Below are 26,160 nucleotides of genomic sequence, written 5' to 3' on the forward strand. Positions count from 1 at the left end.
TCCGCATGCCCAGCCCTGCACGCTGGCCCCACACACCACGTCTGCTTGCCCAGGCCTGCACACAGGCCCAGCACACTCACGTCTGCACGCCTATCCCTGCACGCCGGCCCCACACACCCACGTCTGCACACGCAGCCCTGCACACCAGCCTTGCACACCCAGCCCTACTTATTCGGTCTCTCTTCTAGGAGATAGTGACCCAGGAGGAGGCCCGGCAGCTTTACCTACTGCTCCCGGAAGGCCATATCTGGCCCTGACTGGCCGCCCCCCAGGAAGCCTGCCCACCCTGGTGGGCCACGGGTGTGCGCAGGCCCAGCGCCCGGATGCGGCTGCTCCCGCCTGGCCCCCCTGACCTTGCTCTCCTCTTCCACAGAGCGGATGAAGCAGAGCCCCAGGGTGGTGACAGGGCACCAGGAGAGGTAGGTGCCCAGGTGGCTCTGGAGGCAAAGCCAAGCCCAGGCCCAGGCCCCCAGAGGCAGGCGGGGCACAGGGCACATGAGTGCGGCTCCCATCCACTTGGAACTGGGTCTCTGAGCCCACTCAGTGGGGCTTCCCTGTGTCCCAGCAGCTGGGCCAGACGGGCCCCCACAGTGCACAGAGGCCCCCGCAGGTTGCCGAGCTCCCCTCAACTGCACCCCTGCAGCCTCTCACACCCTCTGGTTCACAGCAGGCCAAGGGTTGGGGTTTCACAGGTTGGGGAGGCCGCTCCCCACAGAGTGAGGGCCAGGTGTGAGCCCCAGGGCTGGGCACCTGCACAGAGCCTCAGGCCAGGGGGTAGGGGGCTAATGGCGGAAAGCAGGACAGAGGAGGAGGGCTGGTCCTGGGGAAAGGGCAGGTGCACCTGGCCTTTCCTGGAGGATGTGACATGGGCAGCCCACATGCCAGAGTCATCTCTCACCCCCCGAAGCAGGGGCCACAGTGGTGTTTGTGTCGCTGGCCGTCAAGCCACAGCCTTGCCCCAGCAAGCCCCCAAGGGCAGCTGGCCCTGAGACCAGCTGGTGACCCTACCCACATGGCCAAGGCAGGCAATGAACGAGAAAGGTCAGCCGAGGTCCTCAGGGCATGTCCCACCCATGGCCGTCAGGACAGACCAGAAGAGACACGGCCGGACAGGGGCCTCCATCCTGCCTGGACCCAGCCTGTGGGGGTGGGGGGGTCCCCTGGGCCAGCCCACAGAGGCGCTCAGGGGCTGAAATCACGAGGAGGCTTGGCTGAGGCTCGGAGTGCGGATGTTCCAGGGCACAGGGCAGGGCCCCCAGCACCCGGAGGAGCCCTTTCATCTGCACAGGGCGGTGGACCTCGCTCCACAGCCTGGGCAACAGCACCCCCAGCCACCAGAGCCCAGGAAGCAGCAGGCTCGCCCAGAGCTGACCCAGGAGAGAACCTTCCGGCTAACAGAGGGCATTCCATAAGCCATGAGAGCCACCAATCCGACGGCCTTTCCAACGATCGCCAGCACCCCAAACACCCGCACCCGTCCCAGGATGGCAGGACCAAAACCTCCCCAGGCCCCCGGCTCTGAGCCCAGGGTGGGGAGGTGGAGGGCCCCCATGTGTGAACGCACAGGTAACATGGAGAGGGCAGGGGTCCCATACTCGTGGGGCACCTCCAGTTCCCCAAAAATTTCTGGCTTCCCTCCAGTTGCCTGCTGGGCATCGGGGGTACTGAGACATGTTGCAGGACAGACGCCCAGCGTCCACCTGGAAGAAGCCCCCACTGCCTACTGGAAGCAAGGTCAGAGCCCCGGAGCTGTCTGGGACCATTTCATTTCCCAGGGCGGCCAGGCTCTGCACCCGTCCCGACAGGACCCTGTGAGCTCCACGGTCAGTGAGGACACGTCGGACAAAGTACAAAGCCCCGGGCAAGGCTCACACCTGCCCATCGCTCAAGAGAACGAGGATGCCCATCTGTGGGGGTCTTCTGACGGTTTTTCATGCATTCGCATGCACTTTTCAACACAGATTTCCTGCCACACCTCAGCTCGCGCCCAGCCTGAAGCACCCGGCCCATGGTCTCCCGCACGGCGGCAGGTCCGCCTCCAGCGTATCAGGCTTCCACTCTACGGCTGTGCTGAGGTTCATGCCGGAAGGACCCCAGTGCTCCCGGTTTTCCCCATTAAGGACACGGGTGCCTCAGGTAAGGCGGCAGTGCAGCTCACACACCCGGGACAGGCCGCTGACCAACTCTCACTGACCGGCTCTCCCGGCACCAGGCCAGCCCCTGTCCACCTGTGCACCTGGCGCCCTACCCACAGCACGATCAGACAGCACAGTATCTCAGGTTATGGGGTGCAGAGGCAACCAGGGAGGAAGGGGGTCTCAGAGGAGGAGCAGAGGGCAGGGAATGGAGACTGGAGGGTACCGTCCACCCAGGGACTTCCCTGCATGCTGTGCCCCCCACCAAGGCCAGGGCCTCAGTGCCCGTAGGGGGCTCCACTCACCATACTGACAGAGAGGACCCTGGAAGCCTCGGGGACAGTGGCACGGCTGGGCCGAGCCAGGCACACAGCGGCCGCCATTGAAGCAGAGGCCAGCGCTGCACGCCGCTGTGGAGAGGAGAGAAGGCGTGTGAGGAGGGGCAGGGGCAGCGGGCAGCCCCCAGCCCCCCAAGGACAAAGTCCCTGGGGACGCCCCCACCCCCTGTGAAGTCTCCTCATAAAGCGAGGCCTCAAGCCTGGACAGGACTCAGACCCACAGCACAGAAAGGAAAGCCCTCCTTCTGTGGCAGCTGGGCCACAACTTGAGGGCTGAGCCCTGATGGAGGGGAGCGTCCCACACGCAGGCCGCTCTGACCCCGGTCAGGCCACTAGCCCCAGCTCTGCTCTATCCATGGTCACACACTGCCCGCCCCTACCACATGCACACATGCACGCACATACGTCCACACATACACACACACCACATACACACACGCATCACACACACACCATGTACATACACACACCACACCCTAACATGCACACGTACACACACCTATACATGAGCAAACACATACACATGCGTGTATGTACATATGTGTGCACGCAGGCAGTACATTCATGTGGGTGCACATGTATGTCTCGCAAGGCAAGGAGGGAGGGCTGGGCAGGGTCTGTGGGAAGAGGGCAGAGAGCGGGAACAGCCCACAGCTGAAAAGTTGCTGAGAACTGGGTTGAGGACCTTGACTAGAAGCCCTCAGGCTGGTCCCACCCCCAAGGTGGGGCAACCAGCCCAGGTTAGGAGGGGAGGAAGGGAGGGCCCAGGGCAGCAGGGACCAAGGCTGGGAGTGGCTGGCTCCCCACCTTCTCCAGAAGAGACCCCCTGCTCCCAGAGTATCCCCCCACCATGCCTTGGGGTGCTAATGAGCCCCTCCCAGCACAACGCCATTGTGTGGGGTGGGGAGGAGACAGCTGGGCTAAGCAGCGGGGGCTCTGAGAGGAGAAGGGCAGGTCCCCTTGGGGCCCCACAGTCCCAACTGCCCGCTGGCCCCACACAGCAATACTCCAACTGGGCCGGACCAGGTACCTCCCTGAATTGCGGGGGTTCAGCATCAACATTTTTGGCCTGGCAGCCACCACCCTCACATCCCTACACCCAGGAGGACAAGGCCAGGCAGGTGGGCAGTGGCCTGTGACCCCAAAGGCCTGGCCCTGGGTCTGAAGGCCTCAGGGGTGCTCGCTGGGTGAGTGGGTGCTCTGAACAGGGCCCTGTACCCCAACACCCTCCGTGCCTGGAGTGACCCATGGGTTTGGCAAGCTTGTGTGCCACTGACGGCATTCCCACCAGGAGCAGAAAGAGAAGCTCCAGGTGGTGAGAGGACCCCCCAGGGGGAGGGACAACTGCCAGGCACAGGGTCCAGGCAGCCCTCTGGGCCGGACGCTGGGACTCATGGGGAAACTGAGGCTCAGAGACATGCAGTACACGCCCCGAGTCACACAGCCAGAGGGGAGGGACCAGGCTCCAGGACTCTCCGACTTAGCACCAGGGGCCTGGAGGACCAGCCCCGCCCAGGGACAATGCTCCTTCCTGCTCTGGTCCCACAGCCTCGGCCGCTGTCGGTCTTGGAGGGACACCCCCCAGACGGCCCTGCGCTCAGCCCGCACTGGCAGCCTGAGGACGCATCCTGCATGGGGCCGGAGTCGGGAGCTGCTGACTGCAGGTGCTGCAGGGGACGGGGAGAGGGCGGACGGCCCTGGGCCCCAGGCAAGTCCTCGGGCCGAGCAGCTGCGGGGTCCCAGGTGCAAAGGGCCCGGTGTGTTGATGGGGGTGCACTTTTACGGAGAAAGAGAAGCCAGCTGTGTTTATTTCCACATCCTAGAGAGGTTTTCACTGACCTGAGAACATCCTGCCCCAAACAGGCGAGATGGCCAGCCCTCACTGTCCCCGCCGAAGTACAGAGCCGAACCCCTGACCAGAGCGGGCAGGGCGAGCTCGAAGGCCAGGACATCCCTGGTCTCCTGCCAGGGCTGACGTCAGTCACTGAGGGCCACCCTCGGCTGGACCCGGCCACAGGCTTGCTGCACGGAACTCAGACAAGCCACTCAGATTACTGTGTGGAGACGAGGGCTTGGTCATTTCGGAGCACACGGCAACTCCCGCTCCCCCATCACCACGAACAGTGTCACCATCCACCTAGAGGCTCAAGACAGAAACCTGGGACCCGTCCCGCACCGCTGCACCGCTCGCCCCAAGTCCAGTCCAACGCTGGGCCAGTTGGCTCCCTGCCCAGTGTGACCTGAGCACACCCATCTCCCTCCACTGCTAGGGCCACCATGCCCACAGAGTCACCGTCAGCGCAGGCGTGCAGGCCTGCAGATGCCCCCCAGCTGGCCCTTGTTCACGCTCCTGCCCGGCCACTTTCCCTACCGACAGCCAGCATGATCTTTTACGACAGAAATGGAACCACAGGGTCTCCAGAAGAAAACCCTTCAGCCGCTTCCCACGGACTTGGCACAAAGCCCACGGCCACCATAAGCCTGCTCATCGGGCCCTGCGGCTCTCGGCCGCTGTCGGCTTGGACAGCTGGTCCTTTCCCCAGACGTCACCTCCCTGGGGAGCCTGCCTAGGCCCCCAGACACACCAACGCCACGGCACCTGCCGCTCCCACCTCGCCTCTCCAGTGAACCTAAGTACTTAGTGCTGCAGGCTCCCTGGGAAAGGGCACCGCGTGCATCCTGACTGCCTTCGTGTTCCTCAGCGCTGCCGACACACCTCAAAGGCACTCGATGGACTCTGTTAGGTGGGTGACTGGAAGGGCGACCCTCCGGGCAAAGCTGGAAGTGACGGAGGTATGCTTCAGGAAAGAGCAGGGGCTTGGGATCCAAGACGGGGGGCGCCCAGGGCAGTGTGTCCACAGAGATGGGAAAAAATAAAGCAAATTGCACAAAGCTATGCCCCAAAGCAAGGAGGGCTCCTGGCGGCCCTGAGACATGGGGTGCTGGAAAGCTGGGGGTGCCAGAGGGAACCCTGGGACCAGGACCTGCTTGGGCAGCATGAAGTAACGCTGTGCATGTCCCACCCACAGCAGGAGTGAAGCGTGGGCAGGCCAGGCACCCTGCACAAAGTGACAGGCAGAGACATGGGTGCCTGAGCAGAGCCCGGCATGTCCAGCCCTGCATGATCCCACCCTCAGCCAGGAACCCACCCGGGACCTGCCCCCCTCATGCCAGGAGCGCGTGATGGTCAGGGACGCCCTCCGGCAGCACAGCCCACCCCTTCCCATGGGCAGCCCCGCCCAGCCCCCAGTGCACAGCAGTGACACTGTCTCTTCGGAAGGACAAGCACCCCAAAGAAGCCCCCAATGGTTGAGAGAAGACAGCACAAGGCCTGGAAGAACTCACTCCCGAAGAGACAGAGCCCCAGCACCAGACCAGCTCGGAAAGCAGGGTGTCTGACCTCCGGGAGGGAAGGCCCCACATGTGGGAAGAGGAACACGTGGAAAAGCTGGAAACAACCATTGCAAACCCTCGATGCTGGGGTGTTTGATGAGGCTGGATGGATGCTTTGCAAAGTGACTTAGAGGGTCCTAAGTAACAAATTTGTTTTACGCTTAATATTAGTTACTTTTTAAATGAATGTTTTGAGCACCTAGTATGTGCCAGGGTCACAGCAGGGGTCTGCATGGGGACCCATCCCTGTGGCTATCGGGACCTCACCCCAAGGACCACAGCCGTGACCTCGGAGGGCCAAGCAGCTGGAGGGAAGGCTGGAGACCCAGCCCACTAACTGCTGTCTATACGACTGCCCTGCGGGGAACCCCCACAACTCCCCGCCACCCACCCCAGACGCCTCACCAGGACCAGGCAGCGTGGGTCCTGGAGACACATGCTCACGTCCCAGTTTGATGTTAACAGTTGGTTAGAAATTCGGGCTAAGCTCCATGACAGGTGATTTGCACGCATCCAATGTAATAGTTTCATCGACCTCCCACCGTCGGAGTGTTCTTCCCTCCGCACCATCGCCTCCCCTGAGCCGGACACACACCACCCCAGCAGCCTGCGTCCAGGCCCGCCCAGGTGTCCTCGCCCGCAATCCGAATGCAAAAGGAGGGCCATCTGCCCCGGCGGCATGCAGACCGGGAGCTAGAGCTGTGCGGACGCTGACCATCTGCCAACCTTCCCAGCTTCCCTGACCAGGCCTTTGCTTCGGGGTGAAGCAGAGCAGGCCTGCCTTCTCCCTAGAACCAAAGGCTAGGAGGGCCCTGAGGGGTGTCCAGTCCCAAGGGTGCTCTGAGCAGGCCTGGGTGCAGGATGGCAGATTTGGGGACCAGAGTCCTGGGGGAGGGGGCAGCATGGGGGCATCTTCATGCCAGCCACTCTCCGTTGGTGTGAGAGTCAGGGAGCACCTGCACGTGGCTGGGCCTCCAGCAGCCCTGCCCAGGCTCAGGCAGCTGGACAGTGCGGGTTCCGGGGCGGGCCACCCGCAGAGGCCGGACTCCGCTCCTCTCGCTGCTCGGTTTCGGCAGGTGAGATCGGCCGCTCCCCGGGAATGGCCGTTGGCTCTCCCAAGGGGCCATCGGGTTGAAAGCTGCAGTGGCCCCAGGCGAGGCAGGTGTGACCCAAAGCTTCCCCGGTCGGCCAAGCACCCACCCTGTAGGCTGTGGACACGAGGCTGAGGCCACCAAACGGGCACGGGGAAGAAGCACGAGCCTTCTCCCAGCCCGCCCTGCGGGTGAGCGCTGGCCAGAGTCCCTGGCACCTCTGCCACGCGTGCCCTCGCAGCGGCGTGCCTGTGCGCTGCCGGGGGCTGAGGTCGTATGCTGATCGGGCCCGCAGGTGACCTCAGCGTCCCCCTGCACCCAGCGCTGGATTCTCAGAATTTTCCAGGTGGAGCCTGGAGGTCCCCCCTGGAAGCAGCCCTTCTCTCTGGATCTCGGCTCCTCAGACGTAACCAGGGAGCAGCCCAGCTCCAAGAGGCGGTGGATGTGAGGGCTCAATAAATCAGCCACAGGGCTCGTGGGGCAAACTGGCTCTTGCTCCAGGGGGACAGCCCTGCGGTCTGAGGACTGGTCCCCAGATCCTGGCCCGGGAGAAGGAAGCAGGCACACTCCTGCATGGCCAGGGCTGGCCAGGCCAGCAGAGGGGCTCTCAGGGGTTTATGCTGCCCAGCCGGGGCGTCCAGGAAACTCCCAGGGCCCACCAGAACACCTCACAGGCACAGGACAAGGCGGAACCCCGAGAGGACACGTGTACCCCAGCACCCCGCCTGGGAGGCCGGCACCAGGCAGTCAGGCCCGGGACCAGTGAAGAGCTCCTCAGTCCACCTTCCTTGGAGGCATTTAGGGGTCAAACGATGCCGGGTGTGACCGTGCGGACTGCAGGGGTGTCGGGGAGCACAAAGCTGAGCCTAGGGCCCTGCAGGGCAGGCCAGTCAGCTCCAGGTCACAGGCAATCCGCCCTGAGGCCCAGGGCTGGCTCTCACCCAGCAAGGCCGCCCAAGACGCTGACAGGGCAGCCTGTGAGCTTCCCCCTACGGTGCCCAGTGCACGGATAGAGGCGGCCACGGCAGGGAGGCCACTTCCCTGGGAGCCCAGGGGACAAAGCAGGCACTGAGCGCCTCCTGCTCTGCTGTCCCTGTGGCTGCCACCTACAATTGCCGGCCTTCCGATGCTGGCTGGGGGCTGGGGGCCTGGACCACATGCTCCCCCCAAACCTCCCGCCCCACCAAGTGGGTCTCAGGAGGCAGGCTGAGCTCTGAAATCCCCATAACAGGGGGGCAAGCTGGCCACACCAAGTCCATCCGCGGGAGAGGTGGGAAGCCCGAGGCCATGGATCCCAGGTCTGGGGTCCTCCCCAGGCTGCTGAGCCCTGCCTGCCGCCCCTCCTGCCCACCACACCCAGCTACCCGAAGGCACCCAAGGCAGGGACTGTACACCCGGACCCCTCCCAGAGAGCCGGACCCGCAGGGAGCTCTGCCTGGCCCTCGGACCAGGCCACAGATGACAGTGGCATCTGCAAATCTTATCACCTAAGTTCCCGCCACGCTGTAGACCCCGTAGGGGAAGGCTTGGGGTCCCATCACGGCGACTCTCCAGAGCCCACCCAGGGACCAGAACCAAACTGACCTGCAGCAACCGCTAAACGGATGTGTGACACCCCAACCGACCCGCCCTTCCGCTAAGGCCACGGAGTGAGCCTGGGTCTGGATGGCCACAGCATGGAAGCCTGCGTAGGTCTTGGCCCCGAGGGCAGGGTCCATGTGGGCAGGCTGGAAGGCCACCACCTCACCCCCACACTTGGCCCACCCCAGGCATCCTGAGGACCCCAAGGGCAGCCTGGGCTGGGAGGGGGAGGCATAGGGGGAGGGTCACGTGGCCAAGATTGTGAGTGAGCACACGTGAGAAGGTGCATGTGTGAGCATGCACACGTGTGGGCATATGTCCTGGAGCATGAGCATGTGAGCATGTGTGACTGTGTGCATGTGGATATCAGAGCAATAGAGAGCATGAGCCTGCGCCTGTGCGAGAACCCACGTGCATGGACACATGTGTGAGAGGTTGCTGTGGGTGAGCTCAGGTCTGGGTGCACAAGTGGGCATGGGTGTGCAAGTGTGTGCTGGGCACAGGACCATTCAAATCCAGATGTGACCCCACAATTTGGAGAGCCAGGGGGTCTGGGGGTCACAGCAGACATGCCCCGTCCCCAGCAGTGCTGAGCGTGTGTGTTCACACTGAGGATGGGAGCCAGCATGCCAGCCGGCGAATTTCCCTGCTGGGTGTGGGGCTGACATGCATCCAGATGGAAAAGGAAGGGCAAATGGCAGAGGCAGGAAGGCCGAGGGCGGCCCTCCCAGGCTTCCACGGCAGCCTTCCACAGCGCCTGCCCAGCCGCCCCACCAGCCAGGCCCGGAGCCACAGGGTCACAGAGGAGGCAGCATGGACCACGAGGCAGGGTAGGCCAAGCCCAGATGCGGGGCAGCGTTCAGAGGCCTGGGCCCCTGTTTCCGGCCAACCCCAGGTACGGGCAGAGGGCAACCAGCACAGCCTCCCCGCCCGTTCCTGCAGCAACACATCAGATCCCCCCTACTGACGTGAGCCCCTTGCAGGCCACAGATTTTTCCTGACAGCCTGGCATCTACTGGGCAGCAAGACAGCAGGTGTGACCAAGAGGGTCTGGGACAGCGGTGGAGAAAGCTCTGGGTGGCCAGGCTGCGGTGTCCTCCCCAGACTGCGGTCACCTCTGGGGGTCTGCTCCGGAGTCAAGGGCCGTGCTGCCCCACCCACCTGCAGCACACAGGTCTGGGGGCCTTTGGGGTCCTGAGACCCCAGCCTTCTTGGAGACACAGCCATGGCCAGTTCCCACTCCATCAGCAAACCCCAAATCTGACCACTTCTCACCACTGCTCCCTGACCAAGGCCATCCCCCCCATCTGGGCCATCTAAGGTGTCTGGCCTCTGCCCTCCAGAGACCGTGTCCCTCCTCTGCTCAGGCCCTGCACAGGCGCCCTGTCCTTACAAGGGCCCTGGGACCTACCCCCCTGTGGTGGGTTAGATTGTGTCCCCCAAAGATTCGTGTCCACCCAGGGCCCCCCAGTGGGATCTTGTTTGGAAGTAGGGTCTTTGCAGGTTGACCAAGCTAAGGATTACACCCACAGCAGAGCGGGGGGCCCTAACCGCAGCGAGGTCCTCATGCAGGCAGAACGGGACATGCGGGACACAGGCCACGTGACGACCCGCGAACCCGGGGTGATGCTGGGGGCAGCACCCCCAGAAGCGCCAGGTCACAGCAAGGACCCTCCCCAAGGCCTGCGGGGGGAGCACGGCCCTGCCGGCTCCCTGATTTCAGACCTGGGGTCTCCAGAGCTGAACAGGGTCGATCTGAGCGATTTGAGCCCCGCCCCCACTCTCTCTCGGGCTTTTCCCAGGACCTGGCACAACACTGCCTGCTTTCTGCGTGTCCCCTGCTGAAGAGCACGAGTCCTGTGGAATGGGGACCGGTACCCATGTCTGCCACTGCCACCCGCCCGCACCCAGCACAGCGCTGGGCCCTCCACCCTGCTGGCCCTCCGTGAGGTTTGTCCCTCGGAGCACGGGCGTCAGGATCCCTCAGCGCAGCTTGAGGGACACTGGTCATTGCTTTCTTTGGCTTTATTGTTAGCTTTTCCTTCTTTCTTTCTAAACAATTAGTTGGGAAACAGACACAGCACAGAGCACATTAGCATATTAAAGGCCCTGAGAAGTCCTGCGAAGCGGAACCTGCCTAGCTGTGCTTTATCCAGAGCCTCCTGGTCCACAGATCGGTTCCCTTTCCCGGAGCTCATCCCACTCCGTGGGGCTGGTGCGGCTCCCGGCACCTCCCCGGGCCCTGCCTTCCTGCCCAGGCCTCTTCAGATGGACGGAGCCCACCTCACGGCGGCTGAGAGCAGGAGCTGGTGTGTCCGCCTCACGGTCCGCTCGGTGGGGGGCCGGGAGCAGGGCCAGGGACCTCCCCTCCACCTTCAGGGACCTGTTTGATGGGGGGCCCGCGGTGACTGCGGCTGAAATATCACAGGGGGTCCAGGCAAAACCTGTCTCCCGACTGGAAAAACATGGAACTCAGAGAGCAGCTGGGCGGGCAGGCCTGGCAGGAAGAGCCGAAGCGGTCGGAGCCCCCAGCGCCCAGAGGTGGGCGCGCAGGCCCTGGGAAGCCCCCTGGTCATCGGGCGATGCCACCCCCCTCTTTCTTTCCAGTCACTTCCAGGTCACAGGCTCTGGAGGTGGGTCTTGGAGCCACACCGCCGGAAGCTTCCTGCCATTCTCCCCACGGCTCTGTGCCACAAATGCCACCAGGCCCTGACTTTGTCCAGGTCACACCAAAGCAAGGGAATGTCACATCGCTGGTGGGTGGGGCGGAGGCCAGCCTGGTGAGCAGTGCCCCAGCTGTCCTGCCCGGCCTGATAGCCTCTCCAGCCCTCTGGCTGCAGAGCCTGGACGGGAAATGAGGGAAGGTGCTGGCCAAGTCGGGGGGGTGGGGAAGGCACTAGGAGGGGTAGTAGGGGGTGGAGACGGGAATCCTGACACGGGCTCCCCTCTGCTGGGAGGGGGCACCTCTCTCACACGGGGTCCGCCAACATAGGCTCCATATGCTCAGGGGTTGGGAGGGCCCTGACCCAGCCCTGGCACCCTGCACGCAGGCAGGAGGGACGGAGGCAGCCACCCCAGACTCTCCCCTGACCCAATAAGGCAGGGCTTCCCGGGGGCTCACACCGGGCAGGTGGTGGAGGGCTCTCCAGGGCTCGGCTCACGGCAAGAAGCACACTCCCCAGCAGAAGGGCAGCCGGAGGGAGGCCCCTGAGCAGTCTCCCGTTCCTTGGCCGCCCCACCAAGATCCCCTCTGCGCCCGTGTCCTCTCCGTCCCCTGCCACCCACACTTCTCCTGCTCTGGGCCCCAGCCAGCCCCCTGAGCCCCCCCAGCCCCTGCCATACTGGCCTCCTCTACCCAACCCCAAGCTGGGGCCCCATGGCTCTCCACCGCCCCGACACACTGGAGGCATAGCAGCCTCCCCTAGGACCTGAGCCCCCCTAGGCAGGCGTGGCCCTGCACAGTCCCCCTGAACCCCCAGAGCTCAGTGGCAGCTGAGCAAACCCCGAATGAATACAGTGAGAAAATGAATGAATGAACAAATCAACAGTGGCTAGCACCCCTCCCGTGCCCGGGGCCAGGATTTCAGGCACATGCACCCCCACGAGCTCCCTACTGCCTCCCCTTCTCATGCTGGCAACTCAGACACGGGAACAAGCGAGTGTCCCCAAAGGCCAGATCACAGGCTCTTCCTGGATAGTTAGAACAAACAAATGAAAGCCAAATACATAAATACATAAATCCTGCGCTGAAAATGAATTATTAAAAATAAACAACAAAGAAGGCAGAGCCTCAAGCCCAGGACACACAGGCAGGTTCTGTCCACGTCTCCCAGCGGCCAGGACCCTCCCCCCCACTGCCCTCCCAGCCCTGCCCCCAGCCCAGCTCCTCCAGCTCTGCAGGGGCAAGGCTGCCCCCAGAGGGTCCCAGCCCAGGCCCGGGTGCTGAGGAACTGCAGAGGCCAGCTCTGCCACCCACCCTGCCGCCCAGGGCTGTGGCCCCACTGGCTGCATCTCCCTCCTTCCAGAGGACCCCACAGCCCAGCCACCTTGTCTTTAGTGACCCCCCACAGACACAGCTCAAGGGCAGGCCCAGAGCTCAGCAGGAGCCAGACGAGGATGACAGACGCACAGCCCAGGGCCCAGCAGACCCATCCTGAGGCGGCCCTTGTTTCAGGGAAGCTGGTATGTGGGCTCCTCTCCGCAGTGGGTGGAGGCCCCCGTGGCCCCCTGGGGTCTGACCGCCCTTGGCCCTGCCACCCCTCACCCTACCCGACTCTGGAAAGTCACTCCAAGACCCAGGGGAGACCAAGAGCCACCAGACCCCAGGCCAGGGGTGCAAAGCAAACAACAGTGGGAACGCGCTGTGCAAACCTTGAGCTGCACACTGGCTCCCCTCCTGAGGGAGGGGTGCACACATCCCCACCCCACCAGCCCGGGAAGCCAAACTCAGAGAACCGCACCCCGGGCCAGCCATGAGGTCGTGCACCCACGTCCCTCCCCACAGGCCGTGCTCTCTCCCACAAGCCCCAGTGCCTGCCTGACCGCCAGAGCCACCTTTGGCAGGCCTGAGGGAACCCCCCTCAGAGTGGGAACCCTGGGACCTCGGCTCTGATGTCGGCCCCGCATCCCCACTCAACTGCCCCTTTGTTTCCCAAAGCAGAGAGGGGCTCACATCAGCCCCTGGAACCAGAGAGCCTCGGACGGCGGGGCTGATGCTGGGGCCTGGGACGCCCCACCCGAGGGCGTGCTGGCATGTCCCCGCCACCGCCTCCCCTACCCGTGGGCGGCCCTGAGCCCCTTCCTCCTCTTCCCCCAACACTCTTACTTGGGAGAATTATTCATTTCCTGCCCTGGGAAAACACCTCCACCATCCTTTTCTGTCCCCTTCTTCCCCTGGAGTTCATGGGCATCTCCAGCCCCGTTTCCTGTGTGAGGAAGGACTGCAGCAGAGGCAGACTGGACCAGGACCCCTCAAGTCCAGTTCCTGCCCCCATCACAGAACAGCCAACCTCATCTAACCCCCAACACAGGGTAACTGAGAACCCAGCCACCCCCGCGGCAGGACGCCATCCCTCTCCTCACATCACCAGATGCCACAGCACAGCACAGAGGAAACCAGACCTCTGGGCCAGGCTCTCCAGGGGAGGGATGCTGACTCCTCTTGCCCAGGCAGCCTCACCTGCCTGCCCACTTGTGTGCACTTCCGCCTGTGCCCTCACCCTCCTGGCCCCACACCACCTGGGCCCCCACACGAAGGCCAGGACCCCTTCCCAAACTTCCCTACAGGCAGGAGCTGTGACTCTTTTATGAAGCAGAGGCTTCCCAGCCGCCCTCGGGCCTCGGTTGCCTTGTCTGTCCTGTGCCCAGTGCCACTCCCCTGATACCTGGGGGCTCCCCCTCCCTTGCTCTGCCAGGACCTGGGGGTCAGGAGAGAATAGAGACAGCGATTCATGTGCCATTCAGCAGACAAGCCTGAGGCCCAGGGCACTGGTCAGTGGGAGGCAGGAAGCGGGAGGCGGGGGGCTGCTGTTGTCTCCCATGCCCACAGAGGCCGAGGGCCCAGTGCCCAGCACAGGCTTTCCTGGGAACATGGTGGGCAGAGGACAGGCAGGCGAGGGGCCACGCTCCCCAACAGTGACCCTGAGCCCAGCTCAGAGGCATCTGAGCCCAGTGACACCAACACAGGGCCCCAGGCGACCCTTGGGCCCCTCCCAGAGCCAGGCACGGGGCGCCCGGGGTCACGGCCCCTGCTGGCCGCAGTGCTGTGGGGCTCACTCCTTCTTCCTTCTAGGATCTTGTTTAATAGCCTTCGGCGAGCGGTGGCTGGACACGTGGCCCGCGAGTCTTGGGCGCGCAGTGAGGACTCCCACCAGGCACAGAGAGGGGGCCGCGTCCCGCCTCCTCCCGGGCGCAGGTGGGAGTGCGGGGTGGGCACGGTACTCACGGGAGAAGCAGCCCTGGTCGCCGGGCTGCTGGCTCCACCCTGGGCAGCACCTGAGCACGGTCTGGGCCTCCATGGTGTACACCTGCCTGTAGCCCACGTAGTATACGGTTCTGGACAAGAAGGGAGAAGGGAAGCGTTGACTGAGCACAGGGCCGCGGCATTTCCGCTGCTGCTTGGGGCCCTCACCCACCCCTCCCCAACCGCTTCTCCCACTGTCCCCACTTCAGGCTGAGCAGGTTGGGGTTCAGAGGTGACGGAAGGCAAGCGTCCTGAGGCAGGGCCACACCTGAGTGAGCGAGGGGCTGGCAGGGTGGGCACAGGGCCACACTGGCTCTTTTCCCCAGGCCATTTTCGAGGGTTTGGGGTTCTGGCCTGGCAGAGAACAGCCACAGGAAGCCAGGGACCAGCAGAGGGCTCCAAGCTGTCCCCTCCCCAAATCCACAGGCTGCCCCAGGCCATCCGCACCACCAGGCCCCTAGAAGCCTGACAGCTCGGGGTGCCCTCAGCAAGGTGGTCTGCCCACCACCAGCCTCCGTCCCGCCTCCCTGGCATCACTGGCCCCCAGGGAGCAGGGCAGTCTCACCTGCCCAGGGCTTACCCTGCAGCCCCAAACCTGAGGCAGCGGCCAGGGTGGGAGGCAGAGGGTGCCCTGGTCCCACACAGCCCCGTTTCAGCCACACCCAGCACCCCAGGGCTCCTACACCCTGCTCCTCTTTGGCTGGGCCCCGGATTTTGGAAGGATCTCTGTCCCTCCAGAAAGCTCTGTTTCTGCTTCTCCAGAGTGGTTTACAACAGCCAAGGATCTGACCCTGGTGATCCGCACGGAGCTGCACAGGCTGCCCTCCCCGCCCTCCCCTCCCCTCCCCTGCCCAGACAACCTCCACCCCTTACCTAGTGGGCAACCAGCAAGACTGCTGGCTACCTGCCCTGCCCAGGCCCCGTGTCCCTCACTGCTTGTACTGGCTGAGCAGCGTCCCCCCGGATCCATGCCCGCCTGGAACCTGTGGCCTTATCTGGCAACAGTGTTTGCGGATGGAATCAAGTTGAGGCCAATCTAGCCTGCGGGGTGTCGGGGGGCCCCTAACCCAATGACTGTGTCGTTGGAAGAGGGGCATTTGGAGACTGACACACAGGTGTGAAGGCCACGTGAGCTCCGAGGCAGAGGTCAGCAACGCGGCCAGAAGCCAAAGGAGGCCAAGGACTGCCCGCCGTCGCCGGAGCCTCTGGGAGGACCAGCCCTGCCCGCCCTGGGGTCTCAGACTCCTGCTCCAGGACGACAGCAGAGGAAACGGCTGTTGTCTGAAACCACAGCGGCCACAGGAAGCTCACACAGGACCCCGTGCTCGGCACCTGCCCCCAGGTCCCTCGGCGGTGAGGGCCCTGTGATGACAGTGACAGGGCTGGTCGTGGGGGGGCAGGAGGGAGGGAGAGCGACAGAAAGAATGGCCTCACGGGAGAGGAAGGAACAACCCGGGCCGCCCCACAGCCTTCAAGCACCCAGCTCCCAGCCCCCTGCTCTCTGTGGGACTGTGACCAGGGCCTGGCCAACAGCCACAGGCTCAAGGGCCCTTGAGCCCTTGGGAGCGGCCCGAGGGCCTGCACTGCGTCTCCAGGGAACAAACACCCTCCTGGCTTGCCGGGGCTCGGCCCTCGAGAGTGGGGGGAAGCCCGTGGCCGCCCAGGGGACCTAGACCCCACAAATAAACAAGAGCCCTTCCCGGAAGCATGAGTGTGTGCACGCACACTGCACACAGCTCAGGAGAGCTTTGCAAAATCCCACTTTGGCAGGACATGAAACCGCTCGCCTGGGGAGAAGCGGCCGCAGCGGACGTTTGGCAGAGCAGTGTTTGGACCCTTCCATCATAAATATTTATCCCTCTCCCGGGCTACGTGCAGCTCCTCGTGGTCACCGGAAGACGGGGCGACAGGCCCATCTGCCACCCTCCCCTGTGCCCCCCTAAAACTTGAGCCCCTTGGAGAGGACAATCAGCCTGCAGCTCCCACAGGCCCCACGAGCCCCCGCCCGTACTCCCCTGCCGCTTACACTGGACACAGTGGACAGCTCGTTCCGGCTCCAGCCACAGCAGAGAAGCCGGTTCACGGAGGGGCTGACAGGTGACGTGGCTACTGGGCTGGCGCCCACTTCTCCACCTTCCGCGCCTGGGCCTGGCGGGAGGGGCTCCATGGGGGCTCCAGGCTCTGTGCTCCAGGCGTCCCCACCCTCCTCCCTCCCTCGTTCCTTCCTTCCTTCCAGTGGACCCCACCCCGCAGAGAGCAAAGGGCCCTTTATGCAGCTGAGGGGGCTCCCCCAGCCTGGGAGATGTGCTCAGAGGAGAAGTGACATCCACCCGGGAGGGCTGGGCAGACGGGGACAGGGAGGGCCGGGGGCCAGGGCCGGCTCCACAGGGGTGCACAGAGCATCAGAGGGCCTCCGAGGTGCTGGCCCAGCCTTGACGGCGGCCAAGGGACATCTGGAGGAGGCATTTGGCAAACATCCTATGGCCAGCAGGGTGGGCTCATCTGAGGGCAATGCAGGAGGGGTCACGACATATTAGCCAAGTGGGAAGCCCTCCGGAAGAGCAGGGAGGCTGGGCCCGGACACACCGGCGCAGGCTGCAGGCAACCGCGCAGGGCGCAGACGGGCTGTGAGGCTCTCGTTCTCCTACAGGCAAGAGCATGCGCAGGGTGGGCAAAGAGCGGTCCCAGCCGCATCCCACCCAGGCCGGGCAGACAGCCACCTGCCCCCACCCAAGGCCAAGGACCCGCACTGCTCCTGCAGACTGCAGAGGGGCCCAGCCCCCTCGCAAGAAGAGGAGCCCCAGATTCTGCTCTGCATGCAGGCCTGTCCTGAGCCTTCCCAGGAAACCAACAAGAACACAGGCCCCCTAGACAGGAACCATGACAGACCCTGTCCCCACCACGCACGGCCCGGAAGGTGTGGCCCTCCCTGACAGCTGGGTCTTCCCTGCCAGGGGGCTGACGGTACCCAGCCAGTCTGGACACGCTGCTCCCGCCCTGCCCAGGCCAGCCTGGGGACAGCACACAGGGAAATCGTCTGCCTGCCAGCCGCGGGGTGTTCCCAGCACGGTCACTCACTGTAGTCTCCAGTCCCGAGGCCACAGGGCTTCTGGCTGCTCCCAGGAATAGCACCCTTCACCACACACTGCTGGGGAGCACGCAGCCGACGTGACCTCATTCCCATTTCATTAGCACGCACACATCTGCACACACGTGAAGGTCCGGAAGGACAGATGGCCGAATATGCATCTCGGGGGCACAGGGGGAGCATTTCTCAGCCCCAGCCCTCCTGACACTTGGGAGGGCTTCTTCGCGGTTGAGGGCCATCCCCTGTGCCATAGGATGTCCAGCCACATCCCTGCCCTCCACCTGCCAGCTACAGAGGTCCCACCCTCCCAGTTCACCCAGCACAACAGAAGCTGTCACCAGACACTGCCAAGGTCCCCGGGGAGGGAGCCCAGTGGGAACCGCTGTCAGAACCGCTGTCAGAACCGAGCTGTACCTTCCTCCTTCCTGAACACATATGGTACAGCAGACAAACATTTTAAATGAAAAATGCACCGCCCGGGGACAGGCACGGCAGGTTCACGCCCCACACGGATGACACCGCACAGCTGGTCCCCACAAAGACCTTGCTGAGAAGCTGGACACCACACCCTATCTGGGGACTCGTTGCTACCTTCCCTCCACCCAACCCGGGAGCAGCCGCCAGCTTCCAGGCCGAGGGGTTACCCAAGCTAGCTGCCCCCACACACACCCAGCTTTGCAATCAGGCAGATTCCAGAACCCCAGTCTATAAAAAGAGAAGAGCCATACAAAGGCTCTCCTTAATTTGATTTTGAAATAAAATATTGAGCAATAAAAAATTTCACACGGGCTTGGGAACGAGACTCCAGCTGGGAACTCGGCAGGCCGGGCGCCCCTTTTCACCCTCCTGCACGGCCAGCTCCCCTCCCCTTCGGGTCCCCACCTCCCTCACGAGACTCCCCCTCTCCTGTGGCACAAGGTCCTCAGCCTCCCCGACACAAACACCGCCGCCCTGAAGGGGTGTCCACCTCCCCCACACAATTCTCTGCTCTCCTCAGAGCACCCCATCCCCTCAGATCCCCCATTCCCTAAGGGTCCCCGCCCCACCCACGAAGGCCCCATGAGCAGGAGTACGACCATCTGGGAACTGCTTCCATGCTGGCCTCCCCTCTAGGACGGTGTGCGAGGCCCTGACCTCAGATGTGGGCCTTGGGGGCTGCTGGTGGCCCTGGGGCCAGGATGGCCGCCTGCCCTGGCCATCCCACTCCTGGGCAATGAGAGCTGCTCTGCTGTGAGCAGAGCCCCACTGCCACACCAGACCCCCGGGCCCTGCCACATACCTCCGCTCGTGGCCGACACACCAGGCCTGCCGCCCACAGCCCGGCTTCCATAGCGGCACGGTCCGGCTGAAGGCCCGCACGCAGGGCAGGCGGCGGCCCACCAGTGTCAGCTCCTGCTCAGCACACACATGCGGCCTGAGGAAGAGGACAGACAGTCAGTGCCCCAGCCACCACAGCCGGCTCGCCTGCCCTCCTGCATGCCTGCCCTGGGGAACCCAGCCATTGGGGTGGGGCCCAGACCTGTGGCCAGGCCCCACAGTAGGATGCCCATCCAGCGCCTACCCAAGACCCACAGCAGGTGCAGGCTCGCAGGGACAGGAGCTGGAGGAGAAAGCATCTGAGCACCCTGCTGCCCCCTGCACAAGGGACCTGAGGTCTGTGGGAGCAGCAGCAATGACCCTGGGTCCGTGTGACCGTGATTCTCGGCTCTCTCCGTCCCAGCCATCTGGGCCTCAAAGCTGTGCCCTGAGCTGGTCCAGCTGGGCCCACCGCTGAGCAGGAGTTCGCTCAGGAGGACAAGCAGAAGGAGCGAGCTATGCAGGGGGGCACCCCGGGAGCGTGGAGGGGTCACAGCCAGCTTCCAGGGACCAGCATCCCCTGCGATCGCGTGGCTCCCTAGCACCCTGAACCCACACAGGGCAGCATACAGACAACAAACATGCCAAGCTCAGAAGAGATTTGTGCAGCTCTGAAACTCCCTGACAGCGAGCGGGCTCCTGGATGCCCAAGGCAGCCTCGGCCTCAGGGGACAGGGCCCTTCCAGAGTCGGGGCTGGTGGGTCCAAGAGCTACTTGTAAGGCAGGACTTGCGCTTGGATGGGCGAGGTCAGCTCACCTAACTGCCTCCCAAGCACAGGCCATTTTCCAAATGCAGCTGCCAGGGGCACCCCGGCCCCCAGGGGTGCACATCTACCGCAGATGCAGCCTTGGACCATGCGGGTCAGGACTCTGGTGCCTGGGGACATTGTCACCCTGTGCCCAGACCCTGCTCCCATGGCCCCACCAGCAGCCCTGGGCTGGCCCCACGTGCAGCCAGCAGTCATTCTAGGCCGCAGGAAGAAAAGCAAGCCATTCTTCCTCAGCAGCAGAAATGTACTTTTGAGGCATAAATAACTGAATACGTACGTGCATGCTGGGTGGTTTTAACTCAGCCACAGTGGGCCAAAGAGGCAACCATATTGCTCCTGCAGGTCCACAAGGGTGCCCAGAGCATCTGATGCTGTGAGTCGGTGGGACCCCGCCTTACAGCACCCCTGCCCGAGCCCAGAGGCCCACCCGGAGGTTCAGGAACACTGGCCCCAGAGGGTGGGGCTGCATGTGCCAGGCCCTGCAGGCTCGCCAGAACCCCACTAAGGGAGGGGAGGCAGGGGAGCACTTTCTGGGACCCTATCTGCTCTGCCCTTCTGGGGTGCAGGTGCACAGAGCACATTCTGGCATCTCCAGGAGCCCACCATTTTCCACCTCTCTGGGGAGAGCTGAAGGGTGCACCCCACGAGTCATTCAGCTGCCAGCCATGCCCACTGTGGCCCTACCACATGTTGGGGCCAGCACCAGGTGCTTACCAGACCCACGGACTGGGGAAAGTGTGTCCCTAGGTGTCACAAAGCTCAGCGCGAGTGGAGCGACTTGAGAACAGAAGCCGCAGGTAGCTAGGCCAGGTGAGAGGCCCCCGAAGAGGAGGAGTGGGCGCAGCCTTGAAGGAGCCCGGAGTTTGAAGAGCAAGGAGAGCGGAGGCTCCGGGGAAAGCACGAAGCAGGAGCAGAAGGAGATCTCATGCAACCCACTCACTGCTGATGCGGTTTTCCCCAGGGAGGGAACCTCACAAAAACAGGCCTTTGGCTCCACTCCCCCAGGGCTCAGGGAAGGGGGCCAAGAAGGGCGACCTGCAGTCTCCACAGCGCAGGGGTCAGGAGCCCCTTCTTACGAGCGGAGCCCTCCGTCCTCATCAGCTGAGCAGCTGCCCACCAGACCGGCACCCGGGAACACCAGGAGCCTGGGCCCCCGGAGGCCCCAGGCTAACCATGCGAAGAACAGGCAGGCTGAAGGGTGGAAAGCCCCCATGGCAATCCCTGCCGACGCTGGGGCTTCCCTCCGACAAACCCAGCTCCCTGGGATCACAGAGGAATGCCCAGTAGAAGTCAGCGGAGGGTCCGGCCAGAGACTCGGGCACACACATTTCTGGACACAAAGGCCCCCCACCCCAGAGACCATGCTCCTTTGAAAAGCCACAAGGAAACTTTCCTCTTGGAGTAAAGCATGACTCAGAGCAGGAGTCCTAGAGGCGTGGACTTGCCCACCCCCGTCTCTGCCTGGAAGCCGGTCTGCTCAGTCCTTTGGGGCCAGGTGCACCGGACCCCCTGGGGGTGTGCCGGACAGGCCCTACCCCCAGCCTGGGCTGCTCCACCACCCTTCTGCAGCCCGCAGGCACCCTGCAGGAGTCCCGGGCTGGGGGCAGTGGGCAGGCTTCCTGCCCCCTCCTCTGCCCCTCCCTTCAGCACCAGTTTTCCTTTGAGGCCAACGCGAGGACGGATTTGCTGTTTAAGAGAGACCGCTAAACAACCCACTGGGGAATAGCTTTCAAAACCGAGTTCATCTCGCCTGCCTCCTGACCCTCTCTTCCTGCCCATTCTGGTATTGAATTCCTTCTCCTGCCTCTCAGCCCCAAAGCACATGTGTTTAACACATACTTGGAGGGCCCCCTGTCTGGGCACAACCCGCCCCTGCACAGCCCCCCCACCCCAAGGAAGTGGGAAAGAGCTGCTTCCTTCCTGCCTGCTCCGAGCCGGGCTCCCCCGCCAGCCTGCGCCGGCAAGGACCTGGATTCCCCGTACCTCAGAAGGCTTGCAGAATGGGCCTGAGCGCCAACGCACGGTGCACACCCAGCCCCTAACCCTAGTCTCTTACCACCCCCTCCCCAGTTATGGCAAAGAGCGCACCGCTCTCAGGGCCCCAGGGACAAAGCGGCCCAGGGGCCCGGTCTCGGGACGCCCCGCAAGCCCTCCGGTGCCCGCACTCACATGTTGGGCTGCAGGCTGAGCAGAGCGCCCGCTGGCACGGCGGGCAACAGCAGCGCCAGGGCCAGGGCCACCGCGCGGCCCGCCGCCCTCGCCTCGGGAAGGAAAGGCATCGTGCCCGCGGCCCCGCGCCGGGCCCCTCCTGTCCGCAGTCACAGGCGGCCCCGGCCGGCCCTTCGAGCCGCCGCCTCCACGCGCGCCATGTACCCGGGGCGCACGAGGCACAGCCACAGGTGCCCGCGCACGGTCCCACCGCAGGTCGCCGCAGGTGCGGAGCGTCCGGCCTCCCGCCCGCGGCCTGGGGTCAGCGCCAAGATCCAGAGCCCGGTGCGCCCCGCCCGCCAGTGAGCGCCGAGCTCCGCGCCCTGGAGGCCCGCCCACCCTGGCCACGCCCCGGCCCGGACCCCTGCCATGGCCGCGCCCCCGTCGGACCCCCGCCCACCCCCGCCGCGCCCCGCCCCCGGCCAGGACCCCCGCCCCGCCCAGGCCCCGCCTCCAGCCCGCCCACAGCCCCGCCGGGGTCCTCACCCCCAGTCCCCGCCACCGTCCCGCCCCGTGGTCCCGTTCGCGCGCCCCACTCCCCTCTGGCGGCAAGGCCCAGCTCCCGCGCGAGCTGAGTTCCCCACCCGACGGGGCGGAGCGGTCGCCGGCTCCCAGACCCTCCCAGAGCCCTGTTCTCCGGGCCCCCTTCAGCCCTCCGTCCCCGTAAGTCCCAGCAGGAACCGGCTTGGGCTTGTCCCCGCGGAGCTCCGTCGGTCGCCCGGCACTCCACCCGCGCTCTCGCCAGCGGCGGGCAGAGGGGCTGGTCGCCTCCGTGGGCCTCTGCGCACTTCTTTGGCCCCCACGTGGTTGGTCACCCACCACCCTCCGGGCGTCTTTATTCCTACTCTGTGCAGTTTTTGGTCCGTGGCCTGGGGATGGGGGCGCCCTGCTCCCCAGAGGAGGTCCAGAGCAGGGGTCTCTCTCAAGAGGACTTACTTCCCTCCCTTTAAACAGGATTGGTTTGGAATTCACTTACTCTGGGGGGTCGTGGGGTTGCTGGGGCAGGGACAGTCCCTTTGGGAGGTTCTTGAAGAGCAGGGGGAAGTGCACGCTGAGTGAGACCAGACGAGGGGCCAGGAAATAGGCCTCCCATTAGTCGCATGAGGTTTGGGGAGGCAAGCCCCAGCCGGGCCCGCTGCAGAGGCTCACAGACTGTCAAAGCCGGCAGGGGCTTTCTTGGGGCTTCCCCTCCTACACTTCACGTGGTCCCGGATGACAGGAAAGGCTTAACACCACCCCTCATGGAGGTCAGGAGCCCCTGACCAGGAGCTTGGGAGGCAGGGACCCCTAGCTGTGCAGAACAGTGGAGCTGCAACAGTGGCCTCCCCACTATTTATCCTGCCCCCCCATTCCAGCCTGGAGGGTTATAGTCATCTTAATGGGGGGGCCCTGTCAGGCCAGCCCTGCTGTCACCCTGCTATACAGAGGGGGGCTGCACCCCCAGGATGCCAGCTTGCAAACAGATCTGGGGGCCAGACATGGGGGCTGGCTCTGGAGACCTTCACTAAGCCCCATACGCTGCTGCGTGTGACTCTAGGAGAACCATGAAGTGCACAGAGCAGCCGGGAGCCAGTGAGTGTGACGGCCCCAGAAGGGTGTCAGCGTGACCTGCTGCAGGAACAAAACGCCAGACTGGCTGTTTGCACCATGCGGCTATTTCTCAGGGCTCTGGAGGCTGGACCCCAAGGTCAAGGTGCTGCTGATTTGGTTCTTGCTGAGGACTCTCTGCAGGGCTTGCAGACGGATGCTTTCCCCTGTGTCCTCGTGTGGTTGAGACAGACAGACAGACAGAGCATGCTCTTCCCCTTCTAAGGCGCCAGCCCTAGCGGATCAGGCCTCACCTCTGTGACCTCACTTCTTAATCACCTCCAGAAAGACCCCACCTCCCAAGAGTCACACTGGGAGTTAGAGCTTCACCAAAGGAATCTGGGGGCACACAGTTCAGTTCATTGCCGGGTGATTTCACTGTCCTCTGAAACCCCAAGCACTGGTTGCTACCCCCGCTCCCTGATGCCCACCCCGCTCCCTGATGCCCACCCTGCTCAATCTTGCCCCTCAGCCCCTGGCTGGGATCACAGCAGGGGGCTGGCCCATGCTCCTCCCGGCCCCCTGCCGGGGCCTGCAAGCACCCCAGATCCGTACTGGGACGAGCTGGGGTACACGTGAGTGTCTGTGAGTCTCCCCCTCCCTGAACACCTCCCAGTGGATCCTCGCCCTCCCCATCTTCAACCCTCGCCAGACTCTCCAGTGCAGCGCTTGGCAAAACGTGGGCACTCGGTCACCATGTGCTGACGCAAAGGACACCTTTACAAGCGCTCACCCACTTCGCCAGGGAATCCCGTCCAACCGCGGGACGGTGGGGCGAGGGCAGCTGTTTCAGAGAATTCTCCAGCTTCTTGGAGGAAGAAGGAAAAGATATGGGTTGATCCTGTGGGTGAAAACGGAGGCTGCTGGGAAGGGATGTCCAGCGGAGCCTGAAACCTAAAATGTGGGAGCTCTGTTCAAGAAATAAAGATAAGTTATTTTGCTAATTTTACAAAAACACAGGACCTATGTGCACACCCCAGCCCCCAGCCCGCCCCTAACTTGAAAGGGCTTTATTGGGGCTGTGGTAATCCACCCCTGCCCACCCCAGGTCCTGGGCACCAGGTTCAGCTCCCAGGTGAACAGTCTAAAGGCAGGTGCTAGGCAGGCAGGCAGGTGGGAGGAAGGTGAACGCTTCCTGCTGAGAGTCCCTGTGGCTAGGAAACCTGCCCACCCAGCCCCATTCGGGGGTCCTGTGCCCTTCCTGCCACCACAGATGCCTGGCAAAGCCAAGCCCCCTCATGCAGACTGCATCGCGGACACTCAGCCCTGCAACCCTGTGGCTCCCCCTGCGGCTCCCCCTGCCCAGCCCGAACCCTGCTGGCAGCAGCCAAGCCCCCAGCTGCTTACACTCCCATGTGGCTTCCCGCACGGACAATAGGCGCACCACCAGGGCTGTGCTTGTAGTTGGCATTTGAAACAAGCAGTCAACCTGTACCCATGTTTAATGTACTTTCACAAACTGATGTAACGCAGATTCTCTCCTCTAGTGATCAGACTAAAGGGAGCACAGCTATTCCCTGAGCACCACCTACTTTTGTGCATTTTCCCAACAAAAGGGACAGCGGGCGAGGCTTGCCGGCGCCTTCCTGGTCTGTACTCGCAGTTTTAATGTGGTTGATGGCGTTTCCAGACAATATCAGCTTCTAATTTCGCATACTCAAGTGCACAGTTATTTTTTAGTTTAAATAGCTTAAATTTTTTAAAAAGTGGTTCTTCACTCTGTTGTTTTCTCCATCACTTAGAAATAAGCACTTCAGTTAGAAGGATCAGGAATATGTTCTTTATTAACATTTTTTTGCGGGAATTTATTTACATGGAAGTTACCCTGCCCTACACTGGGCACGGAGACTGCATGGTTATCCAGTGGCCCGTGTCATTAGCTGCCAGCCTTCCACTGATGTGACACAGCATCTGTCCTTGGGCGTTTGAGCTGACGCCCCCACCCCCACCCTGGGCTTCGCCCCCTGCCCTGCGCCAAGGCAATGAGGAAGTGGCCTCATCCTCAGGGGGCCTGCTGACCACAGGCTCAGGGGACTCCGTCCACATCATGCCTTTATGTCTCCCCCAGGTGTAGACTGCTGATTCTCATCCATCATTCTCCCAGGGGACTCAGGAGTCACATTGTCCTGCTCCCTGCACTGGACATTTTACTGGCATTGCATTCCACGCACATGTCCGGCCAGAAGAGCTGACGGCACGGCTTTGTGCGCAGGATTCCGGTGACAGGCGCTCTGCTGTGGGGCACTGCCCCCTGGTGCAGGAGGGGGGAAGTGAAGCCCTCTGCTCCCTGTCGGCCAAGGCTTCCCACCCCCACGGAGCTCAGCCTGGAGCTCTGGACAGGCGTGGGTCGCCTCGGGCTCAGACCCCAACTCGAGTTTCCATCCCGAGGGCCCTTAGCCAAACGGTAGCTAGACCCCCACTTTCACCTTGGGATTCACCGACTCCTCCTCCTAGGTACACACCGGTTTGGTGTCCTGATCCCGGTGTTTGCAGGTGTCAGACACCGCATGGAAGGCACCCACACTCAGGCCAGGAGGACCCTGAGCAGCAGTCCCCACCCCCCCTGCTCCCACCCGCCACACGCCTCGGACAGGGTCACACAGGGCGTCAGGCCTGAAGTGGAGCTTCAGCTAATCCAGGGAGAGGAGAGA

The 26,160-nt window shown here is 63.6% G+C and overlaps 1 protein-coding gene across 10 annotated transcripts in view; it reads right to left on the reverse strand.

The window, feature by feature from the left end:
- The window catches only part of MEGF6 (multiple EGF like domains 6), an 87,607-nt gene extending 65,411 nt beyond the window's left edge, over nucleotides 1-22,196 (reverse strand). For 4 of the 10 annotated variants that reach the window (XM_036882668.2, XM_057499635.1, XM_057499632.1 and 1 more), the window contains exons 1-4: nucleotides 21,884-22,188; nucleotides 18,868-19,002; nucleotides 14,483-14,592; nucleotides 2,441-2,545 (exon numbers count right to left, since the gene is read on the reverse strand). In XM_036882668.2, coding sequence (XP_036738563.2) covers nucleotides 2,441-2,545; nucleotides 14,483-14,592; nucleotides 18,868-19,002; nucleotides 21,884-21,993 — 460 coding nt within the window. In that variant the 5' untranslated portion in view covers nucleotides 21,994-22,188. Of the gene's footprint in view, nucleotides 1-2,440; nucleotides 2,546-14,482; nucleotides 14,593-18,867; nucleotides 19,003-21,883 lie in introns of all 10 variants that reach the window. The other 6 variants (XM_057499633.1, XM_036882662.2, XM_036882657.2 and 3 more) reach the window with 4 other exon arrangements.
- Between the last annotated feature and the right edge of the window lie 3,964 nt (nucleotides 22,197-26,160).

Source organism: Manis pentadactyla, chromosome 4, assembly GCF_030020395.1.
Source record: "Manis pentadactyla isolate mManPen7 chromosome 4, mManPen7.hap1, whole genome shotgun sequence".
Classification (NCBI taxonomy): domain Eukaryota; kingdom Metazoa; phylum Chordata; class Mammalia; order Pholidota; family Manidae; genus Manis; species Manis pentadactyla.